General features: G+C 40.5%; 1 protein-coding gene across 4 annotated transcripts in view; it reads right to left on the bottom strand.

Annotated features, from left to right (window-relative positions):
- Positions 1 to 27259, bottom strand: part of acot7 (acyl-CoA thioesterase 7) — a 273093-nt gene extending 245834 nt beyond the window's left edge. Inside the window, exons 1-2 of one of the 4 annotated variants that reach the window (XM_043676080.1) lie at positions 26692 to 27259; positions 5618 to 5735 (exon numbers count right to left, since the gene is read on the bottom strand). In XM_043676080.1, coding sequence (XP_043532015.1) covers positions 5618 to 5735; positions 26692 to 26750 — 177 coding nt within the window. In that variant the 5' untranslated portion in view covers positions 26751 to 27259. Of the gene's footprint in view, positions 1 to 5617; positions 5736 to 9858; positions 9966 to 26249; positions 26638 to 26691 lie in introns of those variants that run through there. The other 3 variants (XM_043676081.1, XM_043676083.1, XM_043676082.1) reach the window with 3 other exon arrangements.
- Positions 27260 to 27743: the final 484 nt, after the last annotated feature.

A 27743-nucleotide genomic window follows, 5' to 3' on the forward strand; every position in this document is an offset into this window, starting at 1 on the left:
CTCCAACTAAAAATAACTACTGGGCTTACAACTTCTTCTGGCCTGTAATGAAACACCTCCTGCACATTCAATAAATTGATTTTCAGTTGGCAGAGGACAATTATTCGTGATTTTGCCACTGTGATTTAACTGCAGGTGAATTGCACAATTTCCAGTTGAAATTTACATTAAAATATCTCCATGTTAATACTGACACAGCTGTTAATGGAGAAATCCGTTTGCACACCTTTGCACCTGAAAATGAGACCAGGCTACACAGGGATACAGACAAGTTAGGTGAGTGGGGAAGAATACATCAGATGGAATACAATGTGACAAAGTATGAATTTGGAAACAGAAAGAGAAAAACATAATATTTCTTTACTGGTGAGAGGCTCAGAAATATTGATATTCAGAGATATCCGAAAGACAGCACCCCCAGCACTTCAGAACACTGGATTGTCAGCCCAGATTTCCCACTCAAGATATGAACCCACAACTGGAAATTGTGCAATTCACCTGCAGTTAAATCATCTGCTTCAGAGGAAGGAACACTACCAACTAAGCCACAGCTGACAGATGAACACTAACACCGCTGTAACGAAAAAGATTATGCCATCCACACAGCATATCATAACCATAGTTGATACACTAATCTATTGCAGACTTTTTTTATATATAAAGATTTGAAACGTAAGCATGTCATCCCTAAAAACTATGGCAGCTCAATCATAATGGTAAAAATAAATGAAGCACCTAGTTACAAACATCAATTCATCAGCATTTTAATTCATAGCTGTATATCAATGATGGTTTTCTTGGAATTTCACCTCGGCTTCTTTTGAATTCTAACTTTCTTTTGCAGATTGCAGAAAATTGTCAATAAGGCTATCACAACACATGCTATCAGTGACATTTTAATAAATAAGAACTCCATTAAAGAAATCACACAACAATGGCTGTAACTATTGCCAAAACTATTGCACTTTTGAATAAAGAAGTAATTCCATGCAATTACTGTAACAAATGCTACAGCTATTACTTAACTGCTGCACTGATCATTAAAATGCAAGTCAATACACACAAGATGAACATTTTATCTACTCAGCTGCCTACTAATTAAAGTATTTACTAAAACAGTTGTTAACTGTACATGTAAATTTTGTCTTTTTCAGTAGTGAGATAGTTAAATTTCATGAGAAATTTCAGCTCAGCTCAACTGGTCACCTTCAACCCCAAATCCAGAACTTGATCTAGGTAGGCAATCAGTGCAGCAGTGAGTTGCCATCTTTCAGATATCTATTTCAGTTTTTAACGTGAATGCTAAATCTCCCATGATTGAAATGCTTTGGAGTTCATCCTTGGCTCCTGACCAATCTTCCTCCCTCAAATAATAGCAGATTAATAAAGCCATACAGGTTGTTTCTGATTTTGCACAAAATGGTTGCATTAGTGCCTATGTAAAAACCGTTGTGGTACTTCACAGCATGTGATGTGCTTTAAAAGAATTTGTGATAAGAATACTATTATATAAATTAATTTTCAAACAAGATTTAACTTGTGTTATTTCATTGTTCAAGTAACTAACTCCATGCAATTCAGAATAAACACTGCAATTAATTGCTTCTATACTTGCTTATAAACTGCAAAGTCATTACTTTCTTGCAGTTTTGATGAAAGACATTGATCTGAAATGTTAACTGCAACTCTTCCTACAGATTATGCCTGACCTGCTCTATATTTCTAATATTTCTGTCTTCACTTATTCTATGATCCAATGACTTTAAAGGTACTGATACTTTTTGATGAAATATTTTTACAGGCATATGAAATAATGTAATTTTAATAGTCATTCTATAATTGCAATGTCAGTACAATTTGCTGGTGATGACAGAAATGGTTTCATGGTTTTTAGTTTCTTTTCCCCCAACTATCTTAAATTACGTTGCCTGCCATATGTATCTAGGACAGCTCTAAATTAGAGCAGTGCACTAGAAGGTTGACAGCTGTCCTTGTGGTTACAACGTAGCCAAAGTGTTTTTGCTCCATACATAAACATGTAGAGAACGTGTATGTACACATAGCCTCAGTTCTTAGAAACAAAAACACCACATAAAACAAAGCTATAGACTATGTCATCTAATCCGATCAGAATTTCATTCAGAGGGAATAAGGTCAGAACCACTTTATTCAATCTAATACAAAGACACACGCTGGTGATCTGAAATAAAACAGAAAATGCTGGAAGTACTCAGCATTTCAGGCAGCATCGCATTGAGTGATACAGCACAGGAACAGGCCCTGCAGTCTAACCAGTCCATACTGACCATGATCCCAAATTAAACTAATTTCACCACTTCCACTTGGTCCATATCCCTCTAAGTTGAAACTTTATTGCTGGAACAGCACAGCAGGTCAGGCAGCATCCAGGGAACAGGAGATTCGACGTTTCGGGCACAGGCCCTTCTTCAGGAATGAGCAGAGAGTGTTCAGCAGGAGAAGATAAAAGGTAGGGAGGAGGGACTTGGAGGAGGGGCGTTGGAAATGTGATAGGTGGAAAGAGGTCAAGGTGTGGGTGTTGGGTCGGAGTAGGATGGAGGCGGAGAGGTCAAGAAGAAGACTGCAGGTCAGGAAGGCGTTGCCGGGCTGGAGGGATCCGGCTGAGACAAGGTGGGGGGAGGGGGGATGAAGAAACTGGTGAAGTCCAAGTTCATCCCCTGCGGTTGGAGTGTTCCCAGTCGGAAGATAAGACGCTCCTCCTCCGACCGTCGGGTTGTTGTGGTTTGGCGGTGGATGAGTCCAATGACCTGCATATCCTCGGTGGAGTGGGAGGGGGAGTTGAGATGCTGTGCTACAGGTTGGTTGGGTTGGTTCGTCCGGGTGGCCCAGAGGTGCTCTCTGAATCGCTCCGCAAGTAGGCGGCCTGTCTCCCCAATATAGAGGAGGCCACACCGGCTGCAGCGGATGCAGTAGATGATGTGGGTGGAGGTGCAGGTGAATCTGTGGCGGATATGGAAGTTTCCCTTGGGGCCTTGGAGAGGAGTGAGGGGGGAGGTGTGGGCGCAAGTGTTGCACCTCCTGCGGTTGCAAGGGAAGGTGCCGGGAGTGGAGGTTGGGTCGGTGGGGGGTGTGGATCTGACAAGGGAGTCGCGGAGGGAGTGGTCTCTACGGAAAGCTGATAGGGGAGGGGAGGGAAATATATCCTTCATATATCCGCCATATCCCTCTAAACATTTCTTAGTCATGTACTTATCCAAATTTCATTCAAATGTTGTAACTGTACCCACATCCATCATTTCCTCTGGAGGTTCATTTCAGACATAAACCATTATCTGCATTAAAAAATTGCCCCTCATTTTTTTTTAATCTTTCTCTTCTCACCTTAAAAATATGTCCAAGTCTCAAAATCCCCCACCCTCGGAAAAAGACTGCTACCATTCACCTAATCTATACTCCTCATGATTTTATAAAACTCTATAAGGTCACCCCTCAAACCTCTACCCCTTGAGTGAAAAACGTCCCAGCCTATCTAGCCTCTCATTATAACAAACTCTCTATTCCCGGCAACATCCTGGTAAATCTTTTCTGAACCCTCTCTAGCTTAATAATATCCTTCCTTTAATAGGGTGACCAGAACTGAACACAGCACTCCAGAAGAGGCCTCACCAACATCCTGAACAACCTCAACATGACATCCCAACTCCAATACTCAAAGGCCTGAGCAATGAAGGCAAGCAAGCTAAATGCCTTCTTAACTTTCCTATCCACATGTAAGGGAAACTTCAAAGAATTATATACTTGAATCCCTAAGTCCCTCTGTTCTACATCACTGCCAAAGGCCCAACTTTTGATTATACAAGTCCTGCCCTTTTCTGTTTTAACAATCCAATTTAAACTCCATCTGCGTCGAGAGTGTGATGCTTCAAAAGCACAGCAGGTCAGGCAGCATCTGAGGAGCAGGAGAATCGACATTTCAGGCATAAGCCCCTCATCAGAAATTCTTGATGAAGGGCATATGCTCAAAATGTTGATTTTCCTACTCCTCGGATGCTGCCTGACCTGCTGTGCTTTTCCAGCACCACACTCTCGACTCTGATCTCCAGCATCTGCAGTCCTTATTTTCTCCTATCATCATCTGCCTACCTGGGATAATTCTTTTTTTTCTAAATAGAGGGATTATATGTTATATCTCAGTGAGAATGTCGGTTTACCAGTGTATCATCTCTGTATAAAAACATGTGACCTGAGGGAATAAAGCATCAGCAGTTCCCACTTTCTCCTAAACTCCACCTGCCACAATTGATCAATATTTCTTTGTAATCTTAGATAATCTTCTTCACTGTCCACTATGTCATCAATTTTGGTGTAATCTGCAAACTTACTAACCATTGCCTTCTATATTCTCATCTAAATCATTTATGTAAGTGACAAACCAATGTAGACACAGCAACAATCCCTGTGGGAAATCACTGGTCACAGGTCTCCAGTCCAAAAAAAAACTCTCCACCACCACTCTCCATCTCCTGCCATTAAACCAATTTTGTATCAAATTGGCAAGCTCACCCTGCATCTTATGTGATCTAACTTTACTAATTAGTCTACCATATGGAACCTTGTCAAAAGTTCTACTAACGTCCAAGCAAACAACATCTACCACTCTACTCTCAACAACTTTCTTAGTTACTTCCTCAAAAACGTCTATCAAGTTTGTGATACACAATTTCCCTCACGCACAACCATGCTGACTATCACTAATCATTCCTTGCCTCTCCAAATGCAGACAAATACTATCTTTCAGGATCACCTCCAACAGCTTACCCACCACAAAAGTCAATCTGTGAAGAAAGCAATCGATTTAACTACTTCACATAAAAATAAAAGTAGTAGTATCTCTCTGGAGTACAGTTTTCAATGTAAGATTTTGGTGCTTTGCTAGGATCCTTGATGTTGGTACAACTACTTTAGTTTGCAGTATTATCAGGTCTGACCAAAAAAAAGACGTGAGCCATAACTCAAATCCAGGAATGAACTCAAAGATGAGAAAGGTAAATGAATGCCATGATTTAGAGTGTAGACAGGAAAGGTTTGCTTGTCAACAAAAATTGTCATGAAAACTCTGAGCTCACAGAAGAAATGACATCAGTGCAGTCAACCAAAGGTACAACATCAGGAAAGTTGTTATTAGAAGCTGCAAATCACAGCATGACAAAATTAGGAGTGGAGTGGAAAAACCTGGCAAATATAATCACTGATGAAAGTACAAATCTGACACCATGCTCAATTATTGAAAAGAGTTCAAGACCAAATCAGATCAAAATAAAGTCTACATTGCCATGCGAAGAAGTCTGATACAAATGTGTTCTAAAATTTAGCAATCTCATAGAATTTCCCCACATGCATGCCAACTACAAGCATTTCAAAAAGATAATCAGCATTCAAGGTGGCACCATCAGCATTTCTCCATTTATCAAGACAATTCAGCTTCATCCAAGCTTTAGATGCCCTGATAATTTTATAGTTATTTTAATTAATTTGTTTGAACATGTTATGACACACCTCTGGGATTTGAATAGAGTAGGAACACTATCACTGAGCCACAATACTTCCTGATAATTAATATATTTTTATCAATACTCACTTTATTCTGCCTGTTGCAGTGCCTGGTACTGATAATGATGCCAGCCTCTTCTATCATTTTCAATATTGTACCTCCATGAACATTGCCTGCAATGTTGGCATCATCGGGACGCATGATCCTATAATTTTTACAAAGGTGGTCAAAGATTAAAATCAAAATTTATTTTAAAATGTAGTTAATAACAAAATACACTGAAAATTCAGAGTAGAACAATGCCCAAATGTGCATTAAATGTGAAGCAGTAACTAATGAGTACTATCTCTAATCTAACATACTGCATTCACTGCTCATGCTGAACCTTTATTACGCTAGGGAGATTAAATTCCAATTAGTTGAGTCTCTCATTTTCACTCAAGGTTCACATTCAGAAGTTCTGCAACATTCCACACCACAGACATGAACTTGCACCTGCAACTCCCCACATTTCTCTTCATTTTTCAAATGCCTCTTGCAGCTTCTAGGTATGTTGCTTCTTATATGGAGATTACGAAGACCAGAAAAGCCGATAGAACAGCATTGTATCTAAGTCTGGTCAATATCCCACAGTTAGTCAGAGTATGAAATGGAAGGGGATGGAGTGTAGCAGGGAAGAGTGGCATGGGAGTGGGAGCAGAATGAAGTGTGGTGAAGCAAAGTGGGTTGTAGCAGAGTGGAGTGAAGTACTACAGATAGACCATTGGCTGTATTGTCTGCAATCCTTTTCGTTAGGCCTGATATCTCAGCCTCTTATCTCTTTTTCAATCATTTCATTATTGTATTTATTATTTATTATTTATCATTTATTATTTGTAACAGTTGGGATCTTCAGTGGTTTAAAACATTGCTGAAAGTGAGACTTGAGTAAAGGGTCAGCTGAAATTTGGACCCAAGGAAAACTTAAACCAGTAACTGAAACAGAAAATGAAAGATTTGCAAAGGAACACTTCAGCTGAAACCATTTCATATTTTCCAGATTTCTACTATCAGTGATCAAAAACAGCAAAAATGTAAAGCCACTTCCTGTAGCAAATTTATGCCAGACGCTCCTAAAGAAGTCTGTTTCTTCAAAACTTTGTAAAAGAAAAATGATTCATATCTTTATAGAACATTTCATGACTTCAAATCACCTCAAATCATATTACAACTAACTAAATATCTATGAAGTGCAAACACTGTTGTAATATAGAAAACACAACAGCCAATTTCTGCACAACAAGTATTACAAACAGAGCATGCTCGATGGCCAAATGGTCAATGCCATTTCCAACTTTATATGATCATATGAAACTGTGAGAAAAAATACTGAAAAACCTTTGAAACTGTTTTGGAGGTAGCCCAGAGAGAGAGCTAGGTTTCTGGATCAGGGGTTTCAAAGAGAGATAAGCAGCTGGCAGTGGTACAAGGAGTGTTGACTATTCACAGGTCAAGAAAGTCTAAAGGAACAGATGGAGCAGAAACTTCTAAATTAATGTCTCCACTGAAGCACCAGTTTCTTTTCCAGAAGTTGAGGTTTCTATTACCAACTATTAAATTGATTCCAATGGTAAAAAATGGCACCAGGAAAATAAATGATTAGTAAATTTAGTAACGTAACAGTAAAAGCAAGCACTAACTTTTCTGTGCAGAACAAGGAAGAATAAAACCAGAAAGACTACCACATCAATTGAGGCTCCGAGATAACAAAGGCTCAGCCAAGTCAATACTGCTAAGTCCTCCTCATTAACATTTGGGGCTTGTGCAAAAATTGTAGGAACTCTACCAAAAACCAGTCAGGCAATGGCCTAGCAAAATGATACTCATAAAATCATACTTTTCAGCCAACCAACCAAATTCCTGTGAACATTCTGTATGTGCTATCCCACAAGGAGGATAGATATATGCAGCTGAAAGCACAAGAAATAGGGGAGGAAAAGGCCATTTAGCCGCTCAAGCGTATGGTTGATATGATTGTAGCCTCAACTCCATTTTCCCATAATCCTTTACTCTCCTGTCAATCAAAATCTGTTTAAATGAGCTTAAATTATTCAACAATGCACATTTCACAGTTCTCCAGGGCAAAGAATTCTGAAGCTTCTCAGAGAGAACACAATTCTCATCTCCTTCTTAAATGGGAAATTCCTTATTTTAAAGCTATGCCCATGGTTCTACAGTGGCTGTAGGAGTGCTCAACATTGATTCTGGAATCTAAAAATTATTGTGGCATAAACTAAATCACAAGCATCAGGGCATAAAGTCAATCACAGGCAAATAAACCTCTAGCTTATTACGACCTACCATCAGCCCTCTACAGGATCAGTGTTCCTCTACATTAACCCATTTTTGAAGAAGGACTGAGGGTGGCATAAGCACAGAATGTACACTGACAAGACTGGCTCAGTCAGGTATTATGTTCGAAGCTCAGCTCAGCTCAGCATCAATCAGAGGCAGTAGCCAGGAGGTGGAGTAGAATCAGTGCAGGGAGCAGAAAATGCAAGTCCAAAGACAAATGCGTCATCATTTTGAATGGAGTTGTTTAATTAATTTATCATGGCTTATCTCGCATTGGATAAATTGATCAAGCATTTTGACAGTGCAAAGCATGTACAGGACCTGACAGAGGCTTTGATCAGCTACAGCTAGGTATAGACAGCATTTGTGTGGAATCAAATATTATTTCTACAGTGTTACAAGTATGAATGAAGAAATATACTAACAATCAAGCTCCATAACTCCACCCGGTCACACCATTGATGTAAACTTGTTCATTCAAATACCAAACTGACCAATTGTTTCTCTTTAGTACTACTATCAAAAATAAAACATCCACAAAACTTCTTAATCAAATCAAGTTTAATATTTATTAGGAACAAAACGTATTCTTAGAGCATGTGGCGAACTTTGATTAACACTTAAGCTATGATCTGAAATTAAAGCTACATTCCCTTAAGCTCACACATAGTCATGGTTATACAATAAAAACAAGACAAGTTTCTACACAGATGTTTCTTTTTGAAAAAATGCAAAAGGTCATAAATGTTTTGTGGGCCAAGGGTTTAGAAAGAAAAGATAAAGTATAATGACTTCTCATGTCCACTGAATATCCTGTTGAAGATGCTCAATTTTTGGCAGAGGCATATTAATAACAAATGTGCAGTTCTAATTTCAATCAATCTGATTTTGAGTCGTTGAAAACTGGTCACATTCCATGACATCAGGTTTTATTATATAGACAGAAATACTGGTATTTGGAAACTCAGCCAGATTTCCTGAGACCTCTTCTAAGCAACAGGATTTCAGGAAGTGAATCGACAATTTTGTGAGGTCTCTTCTTTACACTCTTAACTGCTGGATGTGCAGAACAAAACACTAAGCCCAGACAGCATTTCAGGGTAACCATTAATAAAGAGGGCTCTAAACCTCTCAAATCAAGGTATTCCCATAAATAAAGTTTTATACTCTATCTTTTAGATCCCTACAAATGGTAGCTTCTTTAACGTCAACTGACTTCCAGTGAATTCATGCATGAAAGTGTTATCTTCATTTCCAAGAAATCAATAATAAAACTCCTTATAATCCTGAGAATGTCCAAATAGTCCAAAATTTTCCAGTATATCCCAGATAATCTTTCAACATAAAAATGCATACCCAACAAGATGTAGAAAATGACAGCTTCAAGGACAGATTCAACTGTGGTGGTGAGAAGTTTTTACAAGAGATGAAACGAGTCAATACATCCAATAAGGGACTCTAGATGGCTCACCAGAACATATTACAGTTATATTCTTCGGAATTGGTCACAGTTTGTGGTCAGCTTAATTTCCTATCATCCTAATGTGCAGGTTAGGTGAATTGGCCATGCTAAATTGCCCGTAGTGTTAGGTGCAGGGGTAGTTGTAGGGGAATGGATCTGGGTGGATTGCTCTTCGGGGGATCGGTGTGGACTTGTTGGGCCGAACGGCCTGTTTTCACACAGTAGGGAATCTAATCTAATCACAACAAAATCATCACTGCTACAACGCCCTTTAATCTTTCAATCGACATCTTAGAAGTGCCTAACTGCAAATACGGGGCAGGTAAAAGATTAGTACTGTATATATAAACAGGTTAATTTACATTCACATTACTCCCCTTCTTGGAGGAATGACTTAGGATGAAGAACAGAAAACACACATGACATTTTAAATGCACAACTGTAACTTTTAAGTTAATACACACATTCTCCAACAGTGTTCCTTCAGAACTTCTAAGGAACATATAAGCTACAGTAGCTTTGATTACTATACCTGATTATCGTCGTCATTAGAAAGTTGAAATGCCACACTTGAACCAAAATTTTAAAAACTTGTTATTGCAAAATAGGAAGTATCTGCTGTTAAATACTTCAAGCAGCAGGCTGCTGAATATTGTAAGCCTCAAATACTCTAGTCAGAAGCTTTAGCCTTCCGTTTGTGCTACTTCTGATGTCATTACTGATGTTGCAAAATCCGCAGAAACCACCCACAAGATATTTGTATAATTTTGCATGAGTTTTGATTGTCTTTCCTCGAACACAGATGTCATGAATCAGGCGGATAGGTGATATGCACCAACTGAGTCAGGATGCTGCAATTTCACTGCAGCTGAATTGAAAGCAAATTAGAGATCAGTAAGACAATGGCTATTTTTTCATCAACTTACCCAGAATAAATTCAAAATATCACTTTACCTCTCTTGTCCAGAAGGGGAAGGGATAGTACAGACCGCATTGTGCTTGCACTATGACTTGGTCTACAGTGCAAATTTCCTGAGTTTATTTTTTTCCCCATGTCTCTGTTGGTTCTTTCCTGTATGTTCCTGAGTCAGAATATCATAACGAAAATATGAAAATCAAAACAGTGTTGAAATGTTTTGCCTCAAACTCAAAAGTGAGTTTGCCTTCCACCAAAAGTAAGTTGCCTTCGCATGAAAAGAACACACACATTGTAAGTGGTTCTCTCCCCTTCTTTATCGAAGGTGTCGTCTCATGTTGGAAGTTAGTTCTACTGCAGTATTCTGATCTCAGTCAGGAGACCATCCTTCAGATCAATGAGGATCAGCTGGACATATGCTTGAAACACATGAAGAACAAGCATAGGAATCAAGAAATTTCAGAAAATGAGCCAGCATACACTATTGCAATACTGATTACATTTAACAAAGTCCTTAATGAGTGTGAAGCACTTCAGAGACATAAGGTTCTGAAATATACAATGTAAAACATAAGTTTTTTTTTAATAAGCAGAGATTTATTTCCCTTCTCTTAAAAGGAGACAAGTTGAATGATTTGTGAAACTAGTACCGTCATTCTTCAGTTCCTTGACAGGCAAAAATTTTCTTATTGTCACATGAAGTTCCAGCTCCTCTTAGCCACCTGTTGAGCAATCCAAAACCTTAACATCTAATCGATACTTCCATTCACAAAGTCTGGATTCATCTGTGGTCAGGTTGCAACATAGTTTCTTATTCAGTAAGGTATTATTAAATGTAATTTAAATACTATGTATGGAGAATTAGAAATGTCAATTGAGACAGCTTTACGAATGGTTCAGGCATTGGTTTTATCCTCAAGTCACTTGATGGAAACTATATGTTTCAATCAGGATGAACTCGTCCCTTCCACATTTTTGTTTTGCTACGTGTGATTTAGAAACCCACCTCCATTTTACATGAAAGGTGAAGTGAGAGAAAGTAAATACTCCCTCTGAGCCCAACCCCACTACCACCGCCTCCAGCCACCACATTAGACAGTTCTGTCCCTGGCTAGTACTCTCCAGAAATTATTTGGTTGAGTTATTTCATTTGATGACATCAATCCAGTTAGCTCAGATTAATACCAAGGTTGAGCAGGCTTCATTACTAGAAGGCTCAATGTATAGTTCAAGGCATTCCCCACAAGTCATTAAATGACTTCACAGTAATAGTGATCCACGTTGTTTTCCAAACTAGCTTCTACCCTAACAGACCATAAATCTCCAACTAAACTAGGACCTTTAGAAATCCTAAAGTATAAAATCCACAAGTGGTGGTCTTGGTGCGGCCCCGGCGTGGACTTTCGGTCTCGAGGCAATTCCTTGAAGTATGATCCCACTGTGACTAAGCACTTAAGAAAGAATGTAATGTCTGGACTTTCAGCTTTATTTCTTTATTTTCTACTTAAAACTAAGAAGGTCTACAGTAGGTAACCTTTAGCTTTATTTTGTATGTCTTATGCTATTCTATAATTACTGCAATGTTTAACTTTTAACTTTGTTCTTTCTTTCAACCTTGTTCTTAAGATTCTGTACCTAGGTACTCGTTGGGGCAGCTCATCATTAGAGATGGGACAATATGGTCGCCCATTGGCATAAATACGACTATAGTGACAAAATTAGCTTGCCTGATCCAGCATTAAAGTAAGGTCATAAGTTAGCACAATAATGGCTTTGAGGTAGAGTTATCCCAAGGTAACGAGACCTAATTTAGGTAGCATGGTGGCTCAGTGGTTAGCATTGCTGCCTCACAGCACCAGAGACCCGGGTTCAATTCCAGTCTCGGGCAACTGTCTGTGTGGAGTTTGCACATTCTCCCCATGTCTGCATGAGTTTCCCCCGGGTGCTCCAGTTTCCTTCCACAGTCCAAAGATGTGCAGGTTAAGTGAATTGGCTGTGCTAAAATTGCCCATAGTGTTCAGGGATATGTAGGTTAGGTGCATGAATCAGGGGTAAATATCGGGGAGGGAGAATGAGTCCGGGTGGGTTACTCTTCGAAGGGTCAGTGTGGACTTGTTGGGGCCAAAGGGCCTGTTTCCACACTGTAGGGGTTCTATGATATACTTTGAACAGAGAATCTTACAAATTAATGTACAATGAGTTCTGTAAAATCAACAGCTGCAGATGTCTATAGGAGACAGTTTGATAAGAGATATGAGAGAACAGACAGCCTGAAGTTTGTAGTAAGCATTACAAAGAAAAGTAGGATCCTACAATAACAGAGAAAAATGAGAAGGATATGCCTTGTAAAAACCTGGAAGATCAGACACGTTCATTGAGCTGTGAAAATAATTGAGCTTTAGTCTTATTAATGAAAAAAGATGTTGTCTTATTGGGTAAAAAACTTGTCAGAGTAGGGGTAGTAAATTTCATCTCAGAAGACAGTACATGACTAGAATGATTTATAATGCAGCTGGAAAATAGAGGGGCAACGTCAAATTGACCCTCCAAGGTCAGGTATGACAGAAACTGCTCACAACTCATTAACTAAAAAATGCTAACAGTAGACGTGAACATAAAACTTTACATATGACTAACGTTATGTTAGAACTATTATTATGAATCTTATAGCAATTAGTAAGAACCAATTTCCTTTTGTATCTCCTGTGATTATGACAGTGGGAAACATAAGGTATGTAACAGAATTTGTTAAGGAAAGCAATGAATACAATAAATAACAGAATTCAAGCAGTCCTTCGAAATAAGCAAGTCTGGGATTGGACTGAAAAAGAGTATATTTATTTTGGAATATAAATTAATGAGATACATTGTAAAATCCCAAGGCCCAATGATTATAATGTCTGGTAACATCATGAGGTAATGGGAAACATAGGGCTGTCCACAGGGGTGTTCCTCAATGATCAGGCATTTCAAAGGATTGGATGCATAGATTAAGAGGGAAGGAAAAATGACAATGTTGCATGCAATTATTGTAATGCAAAATGTATAAAAATGATGTATCTCATTGGGGAAAATCAGAACATCATTGACCTCTCTTCCAATCTGAGCTTGATTTAAGTGTCGACTGGACCCTACATGAAAGCCAGATTTGGATTGGTCTCTGGCCTCTCCTGCACATGTGGTAAAGAGTTTGAAAATAGGTCAATTGTACTTCTGAATACAGAACACGAGGCTGCTCTTTGACTTCTCTCTCTAATAGTACTTGTACTTAAAATGGCGCCACGTGTGGCATCTTTATATAATTTTCATTGTACTCCTATACTTTTGCACTCAAGTACATGAAGGACAATTGAATCAAATTTAACAGAACTTGGGCTCTGAATTCCAGTGCAGACATTGTCTTTTCCTCTGGCTCTTTGCTTTCTTCTCTTCTTCATTACTGCTCTCCATCAATGCCTCCTATCTCTTGAAATGTTGTTTTATTCTGCCTTGCCAACTGATCTGGCATCAAATATTCCGTTTTTTTTAACTTAATGTGCTCAGTCCAATTACTGGCAAGGCATGGATTGGGTCCTTTACTGTTATAAATAATATATTCTCAGAAAAAACAATAAAGTACTTTCCAAAGCCACAGCACTAACATTGTGCAATGCAATCTATTGGTTATTACAATTGGTATCATTGCCTTAGGAAAGGGAAGAAAAAAAATCGGAATGATCCCCATCCAAAGACACATCCTGGAAAGCGTATCAACCATGATGCACTGGGGAGAAAAGGATCAGGCTGAGCTCTAATCCTTCAACTGAAATGATTGTCTTCAAGAGTTCATCAGTGTCTCATAACATTCAACCCCCCCTCCCCCCGCCCACCCCAAAAAAGACAGCATCTTTTGGAGAAAAGGATGGAAGGTTAAAAAAAGATCAAGGTATAAGAGTCACAGAGATGTACAGCACAGAAACAGGCCCTTTGGTCCAACTTGTCCATGCTGACCAGGTATCCCAAACCAATCTAGTCCCAACTGCCAGCACCTGGCCCATATCCCTCTAAACCCCTCCTATTCATGTACCCATCCAGATGCCTTTTAAATGTTGCAATTTGATTTCCTCTGGCAGTTCATTCCATACAGGTACCACCCTCTGCATGAAAAAGTTGTCTCTCATGTCTCTTTTATATCATTCTGCTCTAACCCCAAACCTATGCCCTCCAGTTCTGGATTCCTCCACCTCAGGGGAATAGACTTTGTCTATTTATCCTATCCATGCCCCTCAGGATTTTATAAACTATGATAAGGTCACCCCTCAGCCTCCAAAGCTCCAGAAAAACAGTCCCAGCCTATTCAACCTCTCCCTATAGCTCAAATCCTTCAATCCTGGCAACATCCTTGTAAATCTTTTCTGAACCCTTTCAAGTTTCACAACATCTTTCCAATAGGAAGGAGACCAGAATTGCATGCAATATTCCTACAGTGGCCTAACCAATGTCCTGTAGAGCTGCAACATGACCTCCCAACTCCTGTACTCAATACTCTGACCAATAAAGGAAAGCATACCAAATGCCTTCTTCACTATCCTATCTACCTGCGACTCCACTTTCAAGGAGCTATGAACCTGCACTCCAAGGTCTCTTTGTTCAGCAACACTCCCTAGGACCTTACCATTAAGTGTATAAGTCCTGCTAAGATTTGCTTTCCCAAAATGCAACACCTCACATTTATCTAAATTAAACTCCATCTGCCACTTCTAAGCCCATTGACCCATCTGATCCAGATCCCCTTGTAATCTGAGGTAATATTCTTTGCTGTCCACTAGACCTCCAATTTTGGTGTCTTCTGCAAACATACAAATTATACCTCTTATACTCACATCCAAATCATTTAGATAATTATGAAAAGTAGTGGACCCAACACGGATCCTTGTGGCACTCCACTGGTCACAGGCCTCCAGTTCCACCACCACCCTCTGTCTTCTACCTTCAAGCCAGTTATGTATCCAAATGGCTAGTTCTCCTTATATTCCATGAGATGTAACCTTGCTAACCAGTCTCCCATGAAGACTGAAGTCTAAATAGATCACATCTACTGCTCTTCCATCATTGATCCTCTTTGTTACTTCTTCAAAAAACTCAATCAAGTTTGTGTGACATGATTTCCCACGCACAAAGCCATGTTGACTATCCCTCCAACAACTTGCCCACCACCAAAGTCAGGCTGACTGATATATTGTTCTCTGGCTTGTCCTTACCACCTTTCATAAATAGTGGCATCACATTGGCCAACCTCCAGTGTTCTGGCACCTCACCTGTGACTATCGATGATACAAATATCTCAGCAAGAGACCCAGCAATCACTTCCCTAGCTTCCCACAGAGTTCTAGGGTACACCTGATCAGGTCCTGGGGATTTATCCACTTTTATGCGTTTCAAGACATCCAGCACTTCCTCCTCTGTAATATGATTTTCAAGATGTCACCATCTATTTCCCTACATTTTATATCTTCCACATCCTTTTCCACAGTAAACACTGATGCAAAATACTCGTTTAGTGTCTCCCTCATCTCCTGTGGCTCCACAGAAAGCCGCTTTGCTGGTCTTTGAGGGGCTCTAGTTACCTTTGTTAATGTCTTTGTAAAAGCCCTTTGGATTCTCTTTAACTCTATTTGCCAAAGCTATCTCATGTCCCCTTTTTGCCCTCCTGATTTCTCTTTTAAGTATACTCCTATTGCCTTTATACACTTCTAAGGATTCATTCGATTTCTCCTGTCTATACCTGACACATGCTTCCTTTTTTTCTAAACAAAACCCTCAATGTCTTTAGTCATCCAGCATTCGTTATACCTACCAGCCTTTCCGTTAACCCCAACAGGAATATACTGACTCTGGACTCTCATTATCTCATTTCTGAAGGCTTCCCATTTTCCAGCTGTCCCTTTAGCTGTGAACACCTGCCCCCAATCAGCTTTTGAAAGTTCTTGCCTAATAACGTCAAAATTAGTCTTTCTCCAACTTAGAACTTCAACTTTTAGATCTGGTCTATCCTTTTTCCATCACTATTTTAAAACTAATAGAATTATGTTTGCTGGCCCCAAAGTGCTCCCCCTCTGACACCACAGTCACCTGCCCTGCCTTATTTTCCAAAGAGTAGGTCAAGTTTTGCACCTCCTCCAATAGGTGCATCCACATACTGAATCAGAAAATGTTCTTGTACACACTTAACAAATTCCTCTCCATCTAAATCCTTAACGGTATGGCAGCCCCAATCTATGTTTGGAAAGTTAAAATCTCCTACTATAACCACCTCATTATTCTTACAGATAACTGAGATCTCCTTACAATTTTCTTTCTCAATTTCCCACTGACTAATAGGGGGTGTATAAGACAATCCCAATAAGGTGATCATCCCTTTCTTATTTCTCAGTTCCACCCAAATAACTTCCTTGGATGTATTTCCGGGACTATCTTCCCTCAGAACAGCAGTAATGCTATCCCTTATCAAAAATGCCACTCCCTCTCCTCTCTTGTCATCCTTTCTGTCCTTTTGTAGCATTTGTATCCAGGAACATTAAGCTGCCAGTCCTGTCCATCTCTGAGCCACATTTCTGTAAGTGCTTTGATATCCCTGTCCCTTGTTACTAACCATGCCCTGAGTTCATCTGCCTTCCCTATAAGGCCTCTTGCATTGAAATAAATGCAGTTTAATTTATTAGTCCTACCTTGTTCTCTGCCTGCCCTGACTGTTTGACTCATTTCTTTTCTCAACTGTATCAGTCTCAGATTGATCTTTTTCCTCACTGTCTCCCTGTTTCCCACCCCCCCACCTACTAGTTTAAATCCTCCCAAGCAGCTCCAGCACATCTCCCTACCAATAAATTAGTCCTTTCCAGTTCAAGTGCAATCTATCCTCCTTGTACAGGTCACTTCTACCCTAGAAAAGATTCCAATGATCCAAAAATGTGAATCCTTCTCCAATACACCAGCTCCCAAACCATGCACTCACCTGCTCTATCCTCTTATTCCTCCCCTCACTAGCTTGTAGCACCGGGAATAATCAAGATATTAGAACTCTTGAGGACCTCCTTTTTAAATTCCTGCCTAACTCTCTATATTCTCCCTTCAAAATCTCATCCTTTTCCCTTCCTATGTCGTTGGTTCCAATGTGTGCAATGACTTCCTGCAGGGCCCTCTCCCCCTTGAGAACATTCTGCACCCAGTCTGAGACATCCTTGATTCTGGCACTAGGGAGGCAACATATCAATCTGATTTTTTTGCTGCTGGTCACAGAAACATCTGTCTGTGCCTTGAACTAAAGAGTCCCCTAACAAAATCAATCTCTTGGAACCCAAGGTACCCCTCATTGTATTAGAGCCAGTCTCAGTACCAGAAACTTGGCTGTAAGCCCAAATTCTATCTGTTTCTTATGTCACACCCTGAGCATACTTCATGGACCAGATTTTATGGAGTGCCTGGTCATCACCTCCATGCCCCCTCCCTTCTCCTAGCTAAATGTCTTTGTGGAAGTCAATCCAGGTCAAGAATGGTTTAATGGCTGTCAAGGTTGGGAGTCCATATAGAGAGGAAAGTGAAAGAACCTCATGTGAGAGAAGAGTAACACCTTTGAAAGTACTCCAATGGGTTCAGGAACCCCATTAAAGAAGGAACTCTGTTCCTGTTACCCGCCATGAAGGGAAGCCCGCCAGTTTGGGTGCCCGGCATGGGCCTATCACCAGTTAAATTCCAGTACTTGCAAAATGAAGCCATTAGGATCACCCAATGCCATTCCACAACTGGTGTGGGCCGGGTAAGTGAAACGCTGTGTGTATGCTGCACCCTGTATTTGACATGCTTTTCTTTGCCTTCAAACCCAGCAATGGGAGAGCATATAATCCAGCCAAAGTTGCTTAATTTTCACACCCTGAAATAAATACAGTTTGCTCCTTCAAATATTTTCATATTTTTGTTTACTTGCTTATGGAATATCTCAGATCCATGGTAATGCTAACTGATTTGTATTAACCTTTTAATGTTACAGACTTCACTTGTCAACTAAGATGGGACATTGGGGCAGAGAATCCTACAGCACATGGGCCTTTTGCCCATTGGGTCAATAGCAATTTTCTGAAAATGTTATGCAATGTGTCTATCAAAATCCCTTTTGAAAATTACTAAATGCAAATAACAGCTTGCTGCAGAATGGAAAATCTTATTACTCCCCTCATCCATCCCAACCAAAGCCAACCTGCTGTTTACCAGTTGCTTTACATTTGTGTTCTCTAGCGCTTGACTAACAATCCAGGACTGAGAACCTGATGCCAGGATCATATCCAGTTCCCAGCGTTGCGCCATATTGCAAATAGGGCACTATCCATAAATATAGATCACCTAACTGAGCTGTTGGTAAGCTCTTAACTGATTCCAGAGTACAATCCTCAAATAGACAATAGGCATCTTAACACTGGATGTAGGTTTACTTGCTGAGCTGGAAGATTCGTTTTCAGGTATTTCATCACCATACTAAGTAATATCATCAGTGAGCGTCCGGATAAAGTCTGAAAATGAACCTTCCAGCTCAGCAAGAAAACCTACGTCCAGAACCTCAGTCTGAACTATAAATCTTCTCAAAATATGCTAACACCTTAATACTGTCTTACAGAATAGCGAAAGCAGGAAATCAGAATGCAGCAGCCATAGACTGCAGACAAGAGACTACATGCCAATAGAAAGGTAAAGAAAACTTGCTCTGAGAGAGTAATTCTCTTTGCAAAAACTATCTCTCCAGCGCAAACATGATCTAATAGCTCCCCACATTACACCTGATAGATTCTTGATTGTTTAAGTTTGCCAAACAGCAAATTGAAAATCATCTACTTGTCCTCACCAGGCTGTTAACAAGCTCCTCATGGATTCTAACACATAATAACTTGGAGGGGGATGATAGATAGCCAAAGTCTATCACCGCTATAATGTATACAGTTAACTGTACCACTACTTTCACAGTTGCTACCGAGCATGTGCATAAGGAGTTATGTCATAATGATGTCAGATCAAGATACAACCGGGACCCTCGTTTGTAGGGCTTCTTAAAAGCTCTATAATATAAATACTGCTATGTTTAATAAAATCTGCTAGCTTTTTATTACTGGAATGTAGACCCAGTCTTACTACACGGTGGTGAAACTTGCAGATGCAGGAACCTAGGCAGCAGTCAGGAACTCAGTCAAACAACAAAAAATGGAGAAAGTCCCTGGAAAAACATATGACAAGGAAGCCAAGAAGAAATTAACAAGGAAGCAGCAAATACTCCTCAGGGGAAAGGCCCACAGCTAGCTCAGGGAGAGAAACTCTAGACTCAAGTGAGCTAAAGGAAAATGCACTGAGAAAATCTGCCGCACAGCAGAGTACCTGGATTAGTCAGCCAGACAAAAGAAACACACGTTAAAGAGCTTCAGATATACTCCATGAGCACTAAGGACACGAAAAGAGAGTAACATGAGATGTCTGCAACAAGAATATAGCAAGCTGAAAAATCAGTTGGCAACAGTTAGTAACAGATGACTTCACATTAGAGATTTTTAAGAAATGGGAAATAAAGGACACACAAAAAAAGAAGTCCACTAGCAGAAAACATGGCAGGAAACAGAGCGCACCACTCCCAAAAAAGGACCCCATCTGCAGCAGCATTGTCCGGCCAGTAATAGAAAGAGTCATGAATTCCAGTAGAGACGGCATTTCAGAAGAGGATCAGCAGTACAAGTTGAAAACAGACCTTAAACATATGTAACTGCATAAGAGCGTAGAGGTGCACGATGAAATTTGTAGTAGACTACATGGAAAAGATGAAGAAAAGCTAAGGCTTCATGAATGAAAGCGATCAAGTTCAGAATGATTATGATCTTTTGAAGCAGAAATTAAAGAAAAGGTGAAGGGAAACGTCTAGCCAGTCCAAACCCTCACATGAGATTCAGAGTAACAGGGAGGTGACAGATCCTGAACATCCTGCCAATGTGCAATCTTCTGTCAAGTCTGTAATTCGCAGTTTAGAAGACAAACTTTAGATCTCATTGTTGATGAAGAAAACCTTAAGGCCCACTTTCAAAGTCTTCCCTCTATTATTTTATCATTATGAATTCCCACCTTTTTCTCATGGCCAGAGGAACCGAGGGGTATGGAGGAACAACTTCCAGTTCAAGTGTTCCTGGTACCTCTCCAACTATATAAGGAGCAAACAATTTTTACCAAGAACCCAAAGATGTTGTCATCCACTCCAGACCAGCCTCAAGATCACAAAATTAAGGAAACAGTATCACTGCTTTTATATTCAGGACATCATCAAGAATCTGGAACAGAACCTGCTAAAGCTTCTCCCTTCCAAAGAGAACCGTATAGAGCTGAAATAATACATCTGTCCTCAGGATAAAGTTGAAAATTGATGTCTTGGCTGGAAGAGATTTTGAGAGGAGTAGGAGGATACCTAGGAGTTGGATGGAAACACTGATGAGATTGTGGGAAGAACGAACTTGGAATAGAAGTGGAGTAAAGGATTAATTATATCGTTATTCTAATAGCATCTTCTGAGTACATATGTAAGTTAGGTCACAGTGATGTCAGAACAAGACGGAACCTGGACCCTTGTATATAGGGTCTCAGATATGTACTCTCAAAGTCATTCAAATGTTAGTACGGTTGTATTTAATAAAGACTGTAAACTTACTTAGCGGAGTGCAGACCTGATCCAATTGTATATACCCATATTGTACTCACTTTCTAAAACAGCAGCATGTTACAGGAGTGTCAGGGCAGTAGCGCACCAACTAGGAGCGCACACCTGTCCTTGTCCTGGAGGGGGGATGGGAGGGATCTGAAAAATTAAGCTGAAAAATTACAGACCCTTTTGCAAATGAAAACAGTTTCTCCCTAGTCACTTCATCAGAACTTCTCATAATTCTTAACTGCCATTAAATCACAATATAATTGTATCTGTTTTAAAGAGAAAAATCCCATGTTCTCTAATCTCTCCACTATCAAGACACATTTTGATCACTGAATAGTAGATGGAAATCTTTCACACTTCTTAGGACTGATTCTGCCATTAGGCACTTCCACTCATATGCAGGGACTCTGGTTGAGAAAATTCTAGGTCGACAGCATTCAAGTTTCTGTACATTCACTGCTATTCATTTTAAATGTCGCAAACTCTTTTAAATTGTCCACTCCAAATCAGGATGGTGGTGCTAGTGGGCCATTTAAAATTACCAATCTACATTAAACACTCAAAGGAACTGCACCCAATACCCTCTAACAAGATTAGGAACTTAAGAAATAGAAGCAGGAATATGCCATTCAACCCCTCAAGCCTGCTCTGCCATTCAACAAAATCATACCTAATCTGCCTCATTCTCAATCCCTCTTCTGTGCCTGCTCATCGTAGCCCTCAACTCCCTGATACTTCAAATCTACCACCATTTTCATTAGTGATCTAGCCTCTACAGTGCTTAAGACCCGGGGGAGTGTTGCCGAGCAAAGAGACTTTGAGGTGCAGGTTCATAGTTCCTTGAAGGAGGAGTCACAGGTAGCCAGGATTGTGAAAAAGGTGTTTGATACACTTGCCTTTATTAGTTAACGCATTGAATATAAGTGTTAGAGGAAAGGTGTTGTTAAACTTGAAAGGGTGCATAAAAGATTTACAAAGATGTTGCTGGGGTTGAAGGATTTGAGCTATAGGGAGAGGTTGGATGGGCTGGGGGTATTTTCCCTGAAGGTTGAGAGGTGACCATATAGAGGTTTATAAAATCATGAGGTTGTTATGGGCCAGGCCAAACACTCTCAAAACATTTCAAGAAAGTAGCCCAGACCCTAACTTTGCTAGTTGTTTTAAGCAGGTATAACACGGATATTCCAGGAGAAATGTAGCTGGTCAAACTACTTAGCTTTAAACAAAACAGAATTTATTTACATTTACCACATGAAACACAAACAGAAGAAAACAGATTACCAAATAACAACCTATCTCAACAGATTATCTCAACTTAATAATGCTGTTCGAAATACTTGCAACAATCCCCATTCACACACCTTAGCACAAAATGTAAAATCAAACAGGGTCTTACTGGAGAGATGTCAGAGAGAGAGTACTAGCATGGACCTGCTTCTTTGGGTCCAGCAGCTTCAAAACTGCCTGACTGCTTTCAGTGAAAAGGCAGACTGCTAAAAACCAAATCAAACCAGTGACAAAACTGAGCTGGGAGAACTAGCCACTCCCCTTTCATGTACAAGATTTTTTTAATTTAAAGCATGAGAGAGTATCTGCTCGCTATAATCAAATTGGCCCTAAAACCCTTCAACTTAGACTTTTAGGAGCCTGAGTCGTTTACCACCTCTCTGAAAAAAAACAAGGACAACGTAACCTTGTTAAAGAAGCAACGTCGTCACAAGGTGCATGGATAGGGAGAATTGGCAGTCTTTTTCCCCAGGTAGGGGAATCCAAAACTAGAGGCCATAGGTTTAAGGTGAGAGGGGAAATATATAAAAGGGGACCGAAGGGGGAACATTTTCATGGTTGGTGGCACATGGAATGAGCTGCCACAGTAAGTGGTGGAAGCTGGTACAATTATAACATTAAAAAGGTATCTGGATGGGTACATGAATATGAAGGGTTGAGAGGAATATGGGCCAAATGCTGGCAAATGGGACTCTATTAATTTAGGATATTGTTGGCATGAATGAGTTGGATCGAAAGGACTGTTACCGTGCTGTACAACTCTATGACTCTATAATTAAAAGTTGGGCCTTGGGCAGTGTTGTAGAATGGAGAGATCTATGGGTTCAGGTACATTATTCTTTGAAGTTTGCCTCATATGTAGACAGCATGGTTGAGAAGACGTTTAGCACAGTTGCCTTCATTGTTCAGACTTTTGAGTATAGGACTTGGGATGTCATGTTGAGGTTGTACATGATGTTGGCAAGGTGTTTTCTGGAGTACTGTGTTCAGTTCTGGTCTCCCTGTTATAGGACGGATATTATTAAGCTGGAGAGGGTTCAAAAAAGATTTACCAAGATGTTGCCGAGAATGAAGGGTTTGAGTTATGAAGAGAGGCTGGATAGCCTGGGGCTGTTTTCCCTGAAGCATCGGAGGTTGAGGAGTGATCTTAGAGAAGTTTGTAGAATCATAAACGGTATAGATAAGTGAATGGCAGGTGTCTTTTTCCTAGGGTAGGGGATCTCAAGACTATGGGTCTTATTTTTAAGGGAAGAGGAGAGAGGTTTTAAAAAGACAAGAGGAGCAACTTTTTTTTACAGAGGGTGGTTCATGACTGGAATGAACTTCCAGAGGAAGTGGTGCATGTGGGTATGGATACAAAGTTTAAAAGACATTGCATAAGTATATACATAAGAATTTTTTGGAAGATAAGCGCCAAGTGCAGGCAGGTGGGAGTAGTTTCATTTGGGATTATGGTCGGCATAGACTGGTTGGACCAAAGGATAACCAGTCAAGGATAACTTGCTATATGACTCGACGACTATGACCACGAAAGTGTAATAAAGGCAGGAGTCAACTGACGATCACTGATCATCCAGATTTCAAAGAGGCAACTATTCATATTTCAAGTCTGCACTTAATATTATTTTGGTTTCAGTGTCAGATCTCCTTACTAAAACAGAACCCCAACTGGAACTTGGTAACAAGTGCTGAAGTATAGAGCATCAGTGTATGGTCATTATATACTTTATTAAATAAACACATGTTGCAAATGGTGCACCTCCAAATTCCACCTCTTTTTCAGTTTACTCCTTCACTATTTTTTCCACCAGCTGTCATGGTGGGATTTCATCTATACCCCCAGAGCATTAGCCTGGATTATTGGTCCAGACACATTACCACTTCACCACTGTCACCCTCTGCAGTGGGAGTGCACCTGCATCTGAGCCTGGTGGCCTTGGTTCAAGTCTCACCTGTTCCAGAAGTATACACTAACATCCCTGAACAGAAAATATCCACAACTGTATCAGAAAAGCACTTATGGTGCAGTGCTGCATCTCCAACTCTGAACTAGGTGGCCCAGGTTCAATTTCCAGAAGACATGTGTAATAACATCTCTGAACGGCTTAATTAGAAATATTTATATAATTATCCTCAATCACGCTAGAGGATCTTTTGGCATAATATCCCTACCTCTGGGTTCAAGTCCCAACTGCCCTGAAGGTGTGTCATAACAAGCATTAATTCAAGCTTTTTTTAAATCCCACCCACTCCCAAAGGGACTTATGATCAAGAATTTAGTCATTATTGACCCATATTTATTGTCACAATAGTTGGCCCAGAGATGAAAACAATGGAACATTAAATTGTATGCAGTGCTCATGATAAAGTTATGCATTCTTTGTGCATTTCTCCTAGTCTCCAGAAAGCAGAATAATTGCTACAAGGCCTATAATAGGCCAACAAATATTTACAACACAAAATGTCAACAAACAGAATGAAGTTTATGTAAATAGAAGCAGCTCTGACAAAGAGTCATTGGACTTGAAAGATTAAGTGTTTCTCGCTCCACAGATGTTACCTGACCTGCTGGGTTTCTCCAGCACTTGTGACTACATAATAAAGTTTACAAACATTTTCAATCTATTTTTTAATGATCCTCAAAACACAAAAATAAAGTCACTATGTTATTTGGCTAAACTCACGTAGTATCTTAGGTGGTACTTGAGAACCTTTTTTTTTAAAAGGGTCCAAAAGATTTAGGAAGGCACTTCCTAATTATAAAATCATGAGGGGCATGGATAGTGTAAATAGACAAAGACGTTTCCCTGAGATGGGGGGAGTCCAGCATTAGTTTAGGGTGAGAGGGGAAATATTTAAAAGAGGCCTAAGGGGCAACTTTTTCACGCAAAGGGTGGTGCATGTATGGAATGAGCTGCCAGAGGAGGTTTTTTTTTTTTTAGATTACTTTACAGTGTGGAAACAGGCCCTTCGGCCCAACAAGTCCACACCGACCCGCCGAAGCGTAACCCACCCATACCTCTACATTTACCCAACACTACGGGCAATTTAGCATGGCCAATTCACCTGATGTGCACATCTTTGGAGGTGGTAGAGGCCAATACAATTACAACATTTAAAAGGCATCTGGATGGGCATATGAATAGGAAGGGTTTAGAGGGATATGGGAAAATAGGACTAGATTGATTTTGGTTATCTGGTCAGCATGAACGAGTTGGACAGGAGGGTCTGTTTCCATGCTATACATCTCTATGACTCTATGACTCAAAGCTGGACCAACATGAGCCACACATCTGTGATCTGTAATGAAGAGGAGTCCAAACCAAAGGTTAGAGTCAGACGACTGGCATGGGTATAAGATGTATGCTGCTACAGGAGATTACAGAACATAGCTGGCTGTTAAGGCCATAGAGTGCCTTAGCAATGACAAAAATGTTCTTAAATGTGATGCACAAGTGGATGGTGCCAACAAAAACTGAAGGTGGATGAAAGGACGATGTGCAGGTCTTTCAGCTAATCAGAAGCAAAGAATGGATTCTAGAAAGGCGAGTGAACAGTTAGGTGTGGAAGTTACAAAGGCATGTGCATAGATTTGAGTGGGTACAGTTATGGAAATGAAGGCACTGGTGATGGAAAAGACATGATGATTAAAGCTCAACCAGATTGTTTCAGACTAAGAGTGGCAAGAATCAGGGTTAGCAGCTGGGGTAAGATGGGTGCAGTGAAATCCTTTAATGGGAACTTGCATTTATATAGCACTTTTAACGTCATAAAAATCGAAAGGCACCTCACAGAAATGTACTCAGTAAAAAATGTTCAAGCGAAAGGAGAAGGCAGACGATCAAAGAGGAAGGTTTTAACAAGTGTGTTCAAGGACGTGTAAAAAGTGGAAAGGCAGAGAGATTCAAGGAGAGAATTCCAGAAAGTGGAGTCTTGAATAAAGCTGCAAACAATAAATTTGATCCAACTAATGTTGAGTTGGAGAAAGTGTGGCGTTAGGTCCAACGATGTCACTCACCCACAAACTGATTGTGGGACGAATGGGCGCTCTGATTTCTCTCACATTTCCTCCAACAGGCGGATGTCATTGTTTTTAAACAGCCGCTGGAAAGTTGATTTGTGTTCGCCCCTTTTGGCGACCCGCCAAATGGGCAAGAGAGCCTGCTCCTGTGGTGGAGGGTGGGTCTGGACCGGGGTTTAGCATCCACAGAGAAGAGGCGGGAAGCTGGAGGGACAGAGAAAGGGAGGAAGGTGACCTTCATGTCCTTGTGCGGCTGAGCTGGAGTTCCCCTTTACCTCACGCCGCTAGTCGGTGCGAAGAGAGAGAGGTGGAAGTCGGGCGGGCCTTGCCAGGCGAGCCCGGGGATTGAGAGCCTGGGCGGCGGTTGCTAGGGGCGACGCGGCCGTTAAGACCGTTATGGCGGTTGACCCCATCCCCCACCATCTTGGCCGACGGTTACCTGCTGACTTGGATGGAGCAGCCCGGGCTCTGGCAGTGCAGCTTCTCGTCGGCCTGCATGGTGGTTTGGATGCGGATGTGAGTCCTGGTGCTGTTCCTGGTCCTGCAGTTTCTGGTCCACTTCTGTCTCAGGGAGGGAGGGAGAGAGAGATAGAGGCTGATGACGAGAGGCTGGAAGCTTCAGACACACACTGAGGCAGCGACGAGTGTCAGCACTCATCACATTCTCACCTAACTCAACATCCCCAACACAGACTTACAGCATCAATAATTCACATTTTGTCCATTTATAGATTTTTTTTGGTGGGGGGAGAGGTGATGAAGTGGTCACAGTTTTCCTGTCGGGGATAAAAACAATGACTGCAGATGCTGGAAACCAAATTCAAGATCAGAGTAATGCTGGAAAAGCACAGCAATTTAGGCAGCATCCGAGGAGCAGGAAAATCGACGTTTTGGGCAAAAGCCCTTCACCAGGAATAGAGGCACGGGCCAACTTCTTCAAAGGCAAAAGTACTACAGATGCTAGGATCACAAATTATGCTGAAGAAATCCAGCAGCAGCTGGGGAGAGCGAGAGGAAAACAGTCCAATGTAAACAAGAACAGAATTTGCTGGAGATCCTCAACAGGTTTGGTCAGCATCCATGGAGAGAAAGCAGAGTCAATGTTTCTTGTCCAACTGCCTTCTGTTCTGAAGTTTATCCAGCAGTTTCTGTTTTTGTCCCAGATTTCCAGCATCTGCAGTACTTCTGTTAGAAAAAGTTGACCTGCCTGAGAAACTGGCATACACCCACCCCCTCCCCTCTCATAAAGCATATTTGAATAATATATAAATGGATTAAAACTGAATTATTAACATTGTAAGTCTGTGTTATGTATGTTGAGTTAGATGAGGTTTGAAACGAAAACAGAAATTGCTGGGGAAACTTCAAAACAACAGAAAGGCCACTGAACCAAAACATTGACTGCTTTCTCTCTACGGATGCTGCCAGATCTGCTGAGTTTTTCCAGCAATTTCTTCAGTATCCACAGTTCTTTGTGTTATTGTGTGAAAG

This window comes from Chiloscyllium plagiosum, chromosome 34 (genome assembly GCF_004010195.1).
Source record: "Chiloscyllium plagiosum isolate BGI_BamShark_2017 chromosome 34, ASM401019v2, whole genome shotgun sequence".
Classification (NCBI taxonomy): Eukaryota; Metazoa; Chordata; class Chondrichthyes; order Orectolobiformes; family Hemiscylliidae; genus Chiloscyllium; species Chiloscyllium plagiosum.